General features: G+C 45.2%; 1 protein-coding gene across 1 annotated transcript; it reads right to left on the reverse strand.

Moving 5' to 3' along the window:
- Window positions 1-49: 49 nt before the first annotated feature.
- On the reverse strand, window positions 50-4,696 carry EIF4EBP2 (eukaryotic translation initiation factor 4E binding protein 2). Its single transcript, XM_077778498.1, has 3 exons — window positions 4,609-4,696; window positions 3,243-3,428; window positions 50-2,229 (listed from the first exon to the last, which is right to left on the reverse strand). Exons 1-3 carry the CDS (start codon window positions 4,694-4,696, stop codon window positions 2,198-2,200), a joined length of 306 nt encoding a protein of 101 aa, XP_077634624.1. The 3' UTR covers window positions 50-2,197.
- Window positions 4,697-12,721: the final 8,025 nt, after the last annotated feature.

The following is a 12,721-nucleotide window of genomic DNA, read 5'->3' on the forward strand; positions in this document are numbered from 1 at the left end:
AAACTTCTCCTGCAAATTACAGTGCAACTGAAGTTTTTCCAAGAGTAGGTAAAGCGAAATTTGGAGTTTAATTAAAACCAGAACAGGGATACATTAAACAAACACACACACACAAAGAAATACTTTTCTGATCACCAATCTTTGAGACTGAAAGCATCCCCCCAACGTTGGAGACCCAGATTGTTCCTGAGAGACATCAACCATCACAAAAGAGTCACTCTTTAAACTATTCACATTTTGTAGTAGAAAACAGAACAAAGTTCCTCAGACATCCTTCCTCTCCTCTGTCTAAAATGTGTTTGTGAACAGGGGCTTTTCGTAGTTCAAAGGGAAACCAAACAGCTTTCTTTCTTAGGCAGCTGGTCTGTTATTCTCACTCTGGGATGTGATCTCTGAAGGGGGTGCAGGATACCACACACAACCAGAAGTTGCCAGGACACCGTGGCTACTTCACTGGTTGTTCTTTTGAAGGGACAGAGGCGTTAGTCTTTCTATGAGGGGGTCCCTCTCCCGGGATCACCGTGCCATTCGATAGTCAGGAGAACGGGAGGGGGAGGAGAGGGAATGAAAAAGCAAAGGGTCAGGGAAAAGAATGAGGCTTTCATGAACAACCCACGGCCAGGAGAATGGTCCAGTTTTACAAACCACCCACTACAATCAGCAAACACGCACACCCAAAACTCGAGGGAGAAGCGAAGAGCTCGTCAGGAACTAGGGGAGACAGAGGATGGCGACACGGAACAGCAGACTCGCCTGTGGACATCTCTCACCTTCCTGACGCTGGAAGATGTGTAATTAAAAAGTTGCTGTTCAAAACTGTATTGAAAACATATCTAAAAATAGGTCTGTAGTCATCTTAAAAATAAAAGACCCCTCCTCAGATAAAAGGAGTGAGATCTTATCAGATACCAGCGCGTGAGGTATCTTTGATGTGTATTTGAAAAATTGCCTGGCAGAGAATGGGGCGGGCAGGAGGGCAGAGCGGGGGAGAGAGAGGGGCAGTTCCACGTATGAGGGGAGGGCCAGAGGGCCAGGGGGACACGCCTGTAAGCCCACGCTGATCTATCCCCGCAGCCCAAGCAGGTCCACAGAGGAAAAGTTGAGTTCTTTTCTAAGAGCATTCTGAAGGTCACCTTTCAAACTCAAAATATAAGAAACTGCAATCAGAGACAGCAAGTATCACAGGGCCCAGTGGACTGAAAAGTGAGGACTACTGACACCGAGCACCCCCATGGTTCGCCACGCTCCCAAGGCGGTCCTTCGGTGTCACCCGGCAGAACACCATGACCAGGCCTTCCCCAGAGCGCCCGCGTCCCTCGGACAGGCCTGTTCCAGGAGCCGCAGAACCACTCGGGCGGCTCACATACAAGAGGACCGTGGGCAGGAGGAATGGCAGCGGGGGGGCAGCACAGGAGAGCCCCGCTGCTCACCACCGACTCCCTTCTCAGGCAGAGTTCAAACCTTTCTGCACAAACGCGCTAAGTGAGGGACTGGGAAGCTGAACTCGGATATCAAAGACAGAAGACATTCCTGCCAGAGGAAGGTGGGGAAGCTGACCTCCAAACAGCACCACGCAGTGATGCTACCCAAGCGTACACACTGTGCTCTGCCCCTAAAGACAAAGAGCTCAAGGTCAGAGGCAGAGCAGCTCTCTTCTCGTTTATCATTTCCCTCTGGGGGTCGTGAAGACCGGCCACCCAGATTCTCGCCGCTCTGAACCGCAGATGGGAGACAGGGAGGGCAGACAGAGGGTGAGAACATGAATAATGTGAACCCAGCAAAGCTCTCTACCACTTCCCCAGACTTCCCGGCCAGGCAATTGTTGGTAGGTTGATATTTGATTTGGGATTAAAAAAAAAAAAAGTAGGGGGTTGGGGGAGGGAGGAGAGGTTTTCTCAACAGTAAAATGACCATGGAAGCCAGAGTTGAACTGTTTTCCTCTGTGGGCTGCTCAGGTCTACGGAAATATGCCAAGGACCCTGGAGCGAACTTGTCTACCTGGGAAGGGGAACAGGAAACAGGGAGAGGAAAGAGTCAGATGAAGCTCATCTTCGCATTGTTTGGCACCCAGAGGAAGGAAGAAGGGGACGCAGGGGCTGTGACGCTTGCAGGCACTGCCCCTCCTGTCTGCTCGTCGTTGGTCCTCCGGGCCCCATCCGGCGACACAGCCTCGGTGCTGCCACTTTTCTCCCTGGCCTCAGATGTCCATCTCAAACTGAGCGTCATCCCCTAGTTAGAACCAAGATGAAGTTTAGCACAAAAAGGAAAAGCCAGGCAGCTCTGTCATTCCTCTGCATGCGGGGCAAGACATAATCCAAACTCTCCCATTGTCTGCTGCCTTAAAACAATGACCCGTTTGCTATGGNGCCTGGGTGGTGGTTAAGCATCCAACTCCTGATTTCGCCTTGTGTCATGATCTCATGGTTTGTGGAATCAAATCCCAAGTCAGGCTGCTGACTGACAGCATGGAGCCTGCTTGGATTCTCTCTCTCGGCCCCTCTACCACGTGCATGCTCTCTCGTGTGTTCTCTCAAAATAAATAAATAAACTTAAAAAAGAATGACAGTCAANCACTCTCCTGGAGGCCCTAAACTTTGGCCCTGCTCTGAATCAATACTTTGTCCATTAAAAGCCCACTTGGAATTTGAGGAGGCAGAATGCTGGCTCCCGCACAGAGGTCCGGGGGTCCAAGCCGAGGTGTACTTCAGGGACCACTTCCGCCTCCCCCCTTCTGCTTCCGCAGAGACAGAGCAGACCCGCGACTCGGTGTGTGTTTGGAGGGGTGTTCATTAAGGGATTATGGGCAGTCCTGGAAAATGGGGGAGACAAACCATGCTGTTTCCCCCCACACCATAAAAAGGACATCTTTCTTGTAAGCAACAGGTCTATTTCTGGGAGGCAATGGGAACAGAGCCTATTCCATTCTGTTTTCTGTGTGTTACTCCTAATCCAATACAGCCCAGGCTAGGCAGTCCCTGAGGCCCGGTTTAAGGACTCATCTTAAGGATCTGCTGTCCCCTGACTTTGGATTCCCCCCACCCCCAGATTACAGCTGCTTATGATTTAGAACATAGGATTTCCAGGACATTTCAATGAGCCTTGTGATGGGAGCTGGGAACCTGAGAGACACATAAATGAATGTCAGTTAGAACTGAGGCCCCAACAACTGCTCAGCCCACAGCCGAATGGCACTGGAGTTCCCAGGGGTACCCTTTTGGTCCCCCAAACCAGCATTCTCTTACCAACAGCCTGCTTCCTGTCATGATTGTTCAAGTTGTTCAAATTGTTTACTTCTACTTTGGAGTCTTCGATTAAGGTGCCAGGGCTGGTGACCCCTGGGATATTGGGCAGATGGCAAGGCGGGGTCTGAGCCATGGGAGAATTGCGACGATCCAACAGAAACTTTCGGTCATAGATGATTCGCGTTCCTGGAAAACAAGGGTGAAGAGTCTGAAACGAATTAAGGGGCACTCAACATATACTATTACCCAGGAATTTATTTTAAATTCCATCTAAACCTCGCCCTTGGGGGTTCACAATTCAAGCAAACAGGCTAAGTTCTCCCCTCCCTGCCTGGGTGCAGGCTCTTCTCTCACTCATCTTTTAAGGCTCAGCCCCAAAATCACTACCTTTACAAAAAACAAACAAACAAACAAAAAAAAACCTTGAAAACCAAATTCTTCCCCCCATCCCTATCTTACTCAATACACATCATCCATCATGGGACTCCTGTTTATCACTTTGCTTCTCTAAAGACTGGGACTGCTTTATGCCAGGGCTAGGTCTTATTTCTATCCAACCTACATCCTGCCATGCAGGAAGGTTTTTTTAAAGCTTATTTTTTATTTTGAGAAAGATATAGAGAGAAAGCAGGGGAGGGGCAGAAAGAGGAGACAGAATTCCAAGCAGGCTCCATGATGTCAGTGCTGTCAGTGCAGAGCCTGACGCGGGGCTCGAACACACAAACCACTGAGATCGTGACCTGAGCTGACATCGAGAGTTAGACATTTAACCGGCTGAGCCACACAGGGGCCTTCTAGAAAGTTTCAAATTGAGTAATAAATATGTGAAAAAAAAAAAACACCAACAGATAGATAGCTGCCTTGAAGTTAAAGGCTTTCACTGAGACCGACAGTCTTCCCAGACAGAACTTCCCACAACTATGGTAGAAGCTGGCAGGGGCAGCCCGTCTCTACTTTATAAGACACTCTGCATGCCAAGAAGTGCCACCAGAGTGTTTGACGATAGTTCCAAGGAGCACGTTTGACCTGATGCACAGCTAAGAAAACCTGCTGCTGCTATGTCTTCTGTCATGGTCTTCCCAAGGTGCTAATGGCCAGAAATAAGATCTAAAACTAAGCAACAGGGGCACCTGGGTGGCTCAGTTGGGTTGAGTGTCTGACTTCAGCTCAGGTCATGATTTTCCGGTTCGTGGGTTTGAGCCCCGCCTCAGGCTCTGTGCTGACAGCTCAGAGCCTGGAGCCTGCTTCAGATTCTGTGTCTCCCTCTCTCTGCCCCTTCCCTGCTGGTGCTCTATCTCTCTCTCACTCTCAAAATAAACATTAAAAAATAATAATCAAATGAAACTAAGCAGCAATTTAGAGGTACCTGACACTGGGTTAATGCAGTGGATGCCTGGGGCTCTGCTGCCCACTAAGAGTACCGCTGGCTCAGTGATCAAGAACTTGGCCACCATTTAGCGGTGCATACTGAAAGCAGGAGGGGGGGGTTGGCAGCCCCACACCCCCACCACCCCTGCCTACGGAACAAAGGAAGTGGAGGCATCTTGCTCACATTAGGCTTAAATCCAGAGAAAAAAGAGGCTCAGGCACCTAAGTTCAAAGCAGTATTAGATAAAAATGAGATTGTGTACCAAGTCACCCATTTAAAGAGACAGAATATAAATACGTGTTGGTCAAGATGCTTTTAAATTCTGAAATGAAAATGCTCCTGTCATAATAATGAGAGTCTGGTTCTGGCAGATTTCCTCAAACATGTGACAGCTATATGCCAGGAAACAGAAGAACAAATAAAACAGCTAACAAATCTACCTGAAAGCGAGGAAGCAGGTAGAAAAAAGCAAGGCATTTTATTGCAAGAGGAATGGAAACTCTGGACAGTCTTCCTAGAGAAAGAAGGAGACATTTAATCGAAAGAAACGATACCAGCATGAGGCTAAATGGTGGGGAAATGAATGACAAACTCAGTGGTTTTCTTGGGCTTCCTATCTGTGGGGGGCGGTGCCATGACAACACTTTCATGCAAATGCCAGGAAGTCATTTCTTTTCAGCTGGATGGAAAATAAGAGCCCAAGTAATGGCTTAGAGGTGAGAAAGCCGCCAAGAGAGACTCTCCCCTCAACTTGCGCCCCCATCCTTACTTCAACAACCAGGATCAAGTGCTAAACATATTCTCTCAGTATGACAGAGCCTGGCACAGGAAAGAATGACTTGGTGTCTCAGAATGGAAATGTTCTTTGATGGGCACCCATCAGCACACGTAGGCATCTTAAAACAAAACCTTTAAGGCTTTCAAACCAACTCCAAAGGATATCTTTTTTTTTTTTACTACCTAGTTCTATTAAAACTACACTGCACAATCATATGTACAGTTTATACAAGATGAAAATAAAGTATCTAGCTCCCAGCCTCTACCTGATGAAGTACTAAGAAAAACACCATGCCCTATGTGGAACCTATGAGAATAGGCTTTTTTGCAGATAACTGCATCAGAATCCTCTGGAAAGCTTGTTAAAAAATATTCTGTCTAAATCGGCATTCTTGGGGATTAGAATCTGGAAATCTGTATTTAAAAAAATTTTTTTAAATGTTTATTTTTGAGAGAGAGAAAGAGACAGTATGAGCAGGGGAAGGGGACAGAGAGGGGGAAACAGCATCTGAAGCAGGCTCTAGTGTCAGCACAGAGTCCGATGCTGGGCTTGAACTCAAATCACAGAATCATGACCAGTCAAATTTGGATGCTTAACCGACTGAGCCACCCAGGCGCCCCTGGAAATCTGTATTTTTAAGTTCCCCAGGCCATTCTTCTGTTCATTAAAATGAAGAACCCGACTTCAGGGGCACCTGGCTGGCTCAGTGAGTGGAGCATGCAACTCTTGGTCTTGGGGGTGTGAGTTCCAGCCGTACATTAGGTGTAGCGCTTACTTTAAAATAAAATCCTTAGGGGCACCTGGGCGGCTCAGTTGGTTCAGCATCTGACTTTGGCTCAGGTCATGATCTCACAGTTTGTGGGTTCGAGCCCCTGCGTCGGGCTCTGTGATGACAACTCAGAGCCTGGAGCGTGCTTCGGATTCTGTGTCTCCCTCTCTGTCTACCCCTCCCTCCCTCACTGGTGCTCTCTCTCACTCCCAAAAATAAATAAATATAAATAAATAATCCTATTAAAAAAAAAAAAAGAACCCACCTTCAGCGTTCTACCAAAAGCCTAGTAAAGTGGTAAGAATAGATGAAATATCAAAGAATTAGGAGGAATTAGGAGCCAATGATGGAAGGGCTATCGAGGTCACTGTGAAAGATGTAGCTGAGATCCAGAGAGACTTAATCGAGCTCACAGCAAACCAGAGGTAAAATCGGAATGAGCCCGAGGTCTCCAGACCCCCGGGGCAGCCCTCTCTCCACTCTGCCCCACTCTGTGACACCCACTGTGGTAGAGCACACCGTCTGAAGTGAAAGGAGTGGGAAAGTAACTGCCACTCCTCTATCAACAACAGGGCGACAGCAGAGGGTGGGATGTTGCACAGCAGACCCCAGTCCGCTTGCCCTAAAGCATGGCTTTTCCAGAGGGAAGGGGAGGGATGCTGGTGGGGTTATTGCCCCCTCACGAGGGCTACGGAGATGGGCAGAGGTGGTTCCTGGGGGGTTTGGTCTTCTAGTTTGCCAAGGCCTGAGTACTTATGTGTTTTATAAGTTAGTTAATCTGTTTGTGTGTGCGGAACAGAAAGAAACCATTTTGAAGGTCCCATAATCTAAGAAGTCTATTTCGGAAGAGTAAAGGAGGGCTCGCACACTGCTGGTCATAAAGGGGGCGCTCGAAGAGGACTGCCTCTGACGGGCAGCAAGGCACAAACCAGGTCAACAGCTCTCATTACCTAAGTGCTTTCTGTTTTTTTAAGTTTATTCATTTATTTTTGGGAGAGAGCAGGGGAGGGGCAGAGAGAGAGTGGAAAAGAGAGAATCCCAAGCAGGCTCCACAAGGTCAGTGTAGAGCCCGACTCAGGGGCTCGAACTCATGAACCGTGAGATCATGACCTGAGCCAAAATCAAGAGTTGGACACCTAACTGAGTCCTCCAGGCACCCCTGGTTCTCTCATTCTTTTTTTTTTTTTTTGGAAAAAATTTTTTTTAATGTCTTTATTTTGAGAGACAGAGACAGAGAGCAAGCAGGGGAGGGTCACAGAGAGAGGGAGACAGAATCTGAAGCAGGCTCCAGGCTTGGAGCTGTCAGCACAGAGTCCGATGTGGGGCTCAAACCCACAAACTGTGAGATCATGACCTGAGCTGAAGTTGGACGCTTAACCAACTGAGACCCCCAGGTGCCCCTGGTTCTCCATTCTTAAGTCTACATGAGATGGGCAAAGGCTGCAAACTTCACAAAGGAAGTCTCTGCATACTGGAGTGGGCTGGAATTAGCCTATTTTCACTGTCAGGGTGACTGAGACACAAAGGCCCAAAGCCCAAGCGTGCCAAGGCTCCCACCACAAACCCAATCCCAGCGGAGCAGCTTTGCAGGTGCCTCGCTCCAACCTTCAAATACCCGGAAGAACTGGAAATCCCTGGCTCCTGGTTTAAAGAAGACACAGGTCTTTTTTTTTTTTTTTTTAATGTTTTATTTATTTCTGAGAGACAGACAGCATGAGCAGGGGAGGGTCAGAGAGAGAGGGAGATACAGAATCCGAAACAGGCTCCAGGCTCTGAGCTAGCTGTCTGCACAGAGCGGGACACAGGGCTCGAACCCACAAACCATGAGATCATGACCTGAGCCAAAGTCAGGCGCTTAACTAACTGAGCCACCCAGGCGCCCCAAAAAAGACACCTGTCTTAGGTCCCATCTCAAATATAATTTTAGGACAAGGAAAGTAAAAAATTACCTTCCACCCTCTTTGCTTTGAAAAAATAAGAACTGTAGTAATACCCTAAAAAGGCATCTGGAGATTATGAGGAGATTATGGGGAGTCACTGTGGATGGCAGAAAACCTAGTTTAACTTTCAGAAAGTGACTAATGTGAATTACTCCAGATGGAAGTTTTTTGAATACAGATTTAAAACTTTTTACCACCTTAAATAGAAAACAACCCAAGCCTTTCTTGATGAAGTGCGGTTGCTAGCGCGAAGATCGCTTCATAAACTGTTGTGGCCTGGAAGTCTCTGGGCTCATGCACCTTATCTTCCACTGCACAGAATTCAAACAGCCACGCAAGCACCCCTTTCCCTCATCTGCAGCTCCCCCACTCACTGATGGTAGGCCTCAGACCTGCCTCTCCCCACCAAGTCCCAGTCAGCTCGGGCTGCCACAACAAAATACCACAAATGGGGGGCTGACACAGAAATGTATTTTCTCACTTGCTGAGAAGTCCCAAGATCAAGATCAAGATGCCAGCATGATCTGTTTGTGCTGAGAGCTCTCTTGTGGGTGTGCAGACAGCCCCATTATCACTGTGCCCTAAGATGGGGCAGGGTGGGGAGCAAGCTCTCCGAGGCCTCTTACAGGGGGCACTAATCCCATCATGAGGGTCTCGGGACCTCAGTTACACCTAGTTACGTCCCAAGGCCCCATCTGCAAATATCATCACATTGGGGGTCAGGGCTTCAACATACAAACTTGGGGAAGGGGGGCACAATTCAGTCTATAGCACACCATCTAAACCCATCCTAACTCCACACTTCTAACCTTGTAGGGCCTTCGAAATCAGTGATATGCTTATTAGAATGGTATATAAAATAAGAGCAAACAGGCTGAGGGGGGCCTGATGGCTTTCAAATGAACAAAGGCAAGGAGCTTTAGTGGATGGACTTTACATTATTTGCTGTCACCTCCACTGTTGTTCATACCTAGGTTTCAAAAGAGAGAGAGTTCACTGTGAGATGTTCTTAAACATTCAACTTGCAAGCTGGAACAATATTATTCTTATTTCTGCAGTAGGTCAAGCTTGGAAACTCTGGGGAGGAGATGGTTTAAAAAAAAAAAGCACGGGGGATAAAAGCAAGCTTTATATTTCTAAATTATATATCGGCAATAACCTATGCTTCAAAGAACTGTAATTGGACCAACTGGGAAATAAGTAGTAGAGATTCTAAGATAAACTTTGAAGAACTTCTAAGACCTTGCAGAGATGCTAAAATACATTTTTCGCAGCTTTACTGAGATATAATTCACATATAATGCGTTCAAAGTATATAATGCAATGGTTTTTAGTGTGTTCACAGAATGGTGCAACCATCTCCACAATCAACTTCAGAGCCCCGCAATCATCTCAGAACCACAGCCCACACACATGCAGCAATCCTCCCCATTGTCCTCTGGCCACCACAGCCCTAGGCAATCACCGTCTGCGGTCTCTGCAGGTTTACCTATTCTGGACACTTCGTATAAAAGAAATTTCACACTATATGATCTTTTGTGACTGCTTCTTTTAATTGCATGTTTACAAGGTTCGTCCATGTTTAGCATTTATCAATACTTCATTTCTTTCTGTTGCCAAACAACATTCCATGGCTAGTATACCTCACACTTTGTCAAGTAGTCAGTTGATGGACATCTGGGGTTGTTTCTGCTTCGAATAACGCTGCTATCAGCATTCACCTACATGTCTTTGTGTGGACACGTTTTCATCTGTCTTGGGCATGTATCTAAGAGTAAAATTGCTGGATTGTATGGTTAGCTGTTTAATTTTTTAGGAACCACTGGACTGTTCCAAAGTGGCTGTACCATTTTACATCCCCACCAGCAGGGAGTGGGGTTCCAATGTATACATGTTACAGCCAACACTTGCTATCTTTTTTATTATAGCTATCTTTTGGGTGTGAAGGTATCTCACTGTGGTGGGTTTTTTTTTTTTAAGTTTTCATTTAAATTCCAGTTAAGATATGGTGTAATATTAGTGTCAGGTGTCCAATACAGTGAGTCAATACTTCTATACATCATTCTGTGCTCATCACAAGTGTCCTCAATCTCCAGCACCTATTTCATCCATCCCCTCACCAACCTTCCCTCTGGTAGCTTCTCTATATATAGTTAAGAGTCTGTTTCTTGATTTGCCTCTTTTCCCCCCCTTTGCTTATTTGTTTTCTTTCTTAAATTTCATTGTGGTTTGATTTTCTTTGCATTTCCCTGATGGGTAATGGTGTTGAGTATCTTTTCATATGCTTATCAGCCATTCCAATGTACAATGTCCACTCAGATCCTTTGCCCAATTCTTAGTGGGTTGTCTGTTTACTACTGAGTTTTAAGAGTTCTTTGTATCTATTGGGACGACTGGGTGGCTCATCAGTTAGGCGTCTGATTTTGGCTTGGATCATGATCTCATGGTCTGTGGGCTTGAGCCCTGCATTGGGCTCTGTGTTAATAGCTCAGAGCTTGGATCTTACTTCGGATTCTGTATCTCCCTCTCTCTCTTTCTCTCTCTGCCCCTCCTCTGCTCACGCTCTCTCTCCCTCCCAAAAAATAAACATTAAAAAAAAAAGAGTTCTTTACATCTATGAATACAAGTCCCATATTTATATATAATTTGCAAATATTTTCTCCTATTCTGTGCATTGCTTTTTCATTTCTTTGATATTCTTTAAAGCATAAAAATTTTTAACTTTGATGAAGTCTGATTTATATCTTTTTCTTCTGTTGCTTGTGTTTTTGGTGCCACACGGAAGAAACTTTTTGCTAATCAAGGCCATAAAGATCTGTGCCTATGTTTTTTTCCTAAAGGTTTCATAGTTCAAAGCTCTTACATTTAGGCCTTTCAGCCATGGGATCAAGATTTTGGGTGTGGATATCCACTTGTACCCCGTATCATTTGTTAAAAAGACTATTTTCCCTCCATGCAATTGTTTTGGCATCCTCGTCAAAGACCAGTTGGCCATAACTGTGAGGGTTTATTTCTGGACTCTCAGTTCTATTCCCTGATCTATGTTTATCCCTGTGGCCCTATTACACGATCTTGTAGTCATTTTCGAAATGTGAGTTTTCCAACTTTTCTTTTTTTGAAATTGGGCTATTTTAGGCCTCTGAAATGTTAAATTTTGGGTCTGTTTGTCAACTTATGCAAAGAAGCCAGCTGGGATTTCGATGGGATTGTGTTGAACGTGTAGATCAATTTGGGAAGTACAGTCATCATAACAATGTTGCCTCCTGACCCATGAATGTATGATGCCCTTCCACCTATTTACGACTTCTTTCTTTCCACAATTTTTTGTAGTTTCCACAGTATAATAAGTTTTGTGCTCTTTCCATTAAAATCCTATATATTTTATTATTTTATGTTGTTAGAAATGGAATTGTTTTCATTTTTGTCTTCTCCATCAAAAGCATACAGAAATACATTGGTTTTCATATACCAATCTTGTATCCTGCAACCTTGTTAAACTCAATTAGCTCTAAGTGGATCTGGTTTTTTAGTGGATTCCTAAAATACATTTGTTTTTGAATGCAAACAAAGCAAACTATTTCAGAAGAGAAGACACCCTGAAGAACTGGACATCTTAAGTGATGCCATTACTGTTCTCAAATATGGTCAAGGAAAATAGAAGTACAAAAGCAAAGAATTTTAAATGTTTGAATTTTAGATTGCTGCAAGCTCAAAAAGTTTAACTGTAGCAGATATAGAGGACAAATGGGGAATCAGGCTGTCTGTAGTGACTAAGGTTCAACGGTATGATTTAAAAGCATCTGACCATTGGGACTCCTGGGTGGCTCAGTCAGTTAAACGTCTGACTCAGCTCAGGTCAAGATCTCGCGGTTTGGGAGTTCGAGCCCGGCAATGGGCTCTGTGTTGACAGCTCAGAGCCTGGAGCCTCCTTCAGATTCTGTGTCTCCCCCTCTCTCTGCCACTCTCATGCTCATGCTCCATCTCTCTATGCCTCTCAACAATAAATAAAAACGTTAAAATTTTTTGGAAAAAAAAAAAAAAAGCACCTGACCATTCCAAAAACCAAAACGATTCAAAGAAAAACATTAAGAGTCAATATTAAGAGTCAATATTAAGAGTCAATTATGAATAAGATGGTAAGAAAAAAAAAGCCTTTGTTTCCTTTGTTATATATTGTCTTTACCATGAGATTGTATTTATTCCAGAAAACAAACTAAAAAAACTACATGTCCCAGGCATAGGCATACAGTTTTCTGAAGCAAGAAACTCCTGGTAATTCACACTGCATCCAAACTGCCTGCCACACTGATGTCAGGCCAATTTAATGTCAACCAGTCTGGCCACAAGTAACTAGAAATGAGTTAATCCTAAATTCCTGAAGAAGGAAAACAAAAGACCACATAAGAAATTCATACCTTGAATATAACTTTTTTTTAATATTTTTGAGAGAGAGAGAGAAAGAGAGCGAGCGAGTACGAGCAGGAAGGAGCAGAGAGGAGAGAGAGAATCCCAAGCAGGCTCCATGCTGTAACACAGAGCCTGATGCAGGGCTCAAACTCATGAACTGAAAGATCACGACCTGAGATGAAATCAAGAGTTAGACGCCTAACCGACTGAGCCACC

Source organism: Crocuta crocuta, unplaced genomic scaffold (assembly GCF_008692635.1).
Source record: "Crocuta crocuta isolate KB4526 unplaced genomic scaffold, BGI_CrCroc_1.0 scaffold167, whole genome shotgun sequence".
NCBI classification, from domain to species: domain Eukaryota; kingdom Metazoa; phylum Chordata; class Mammalia; order Carnivora; family Hyaenidae; genus Crocuta; species Crocuta crocuta.

Coding starts and splice junctions, on each gene's coding strand:
- EIF4EBP2 (XM_077778498.1), bottom strand. CDS start 4,696: ATGGTGGCCAAGTTCTTGATCACTGAGCCAGCGGTACTCTTAGTGGGC. Junction 3,429..4,608: donor CTGCATTAACCCAGTGTCAG/GTACCTCTAAAT, acceptor CTTGTTTTCCAG/GAACGCGAATCATCTATGAC. Junction 2,230..3,242: donor TGACAGGAAGCAGGCTGTTG/GTAAGAGAATGC, acceptor GGTTCTAACTAG/GGGATGACGCTCAGTTTGAG.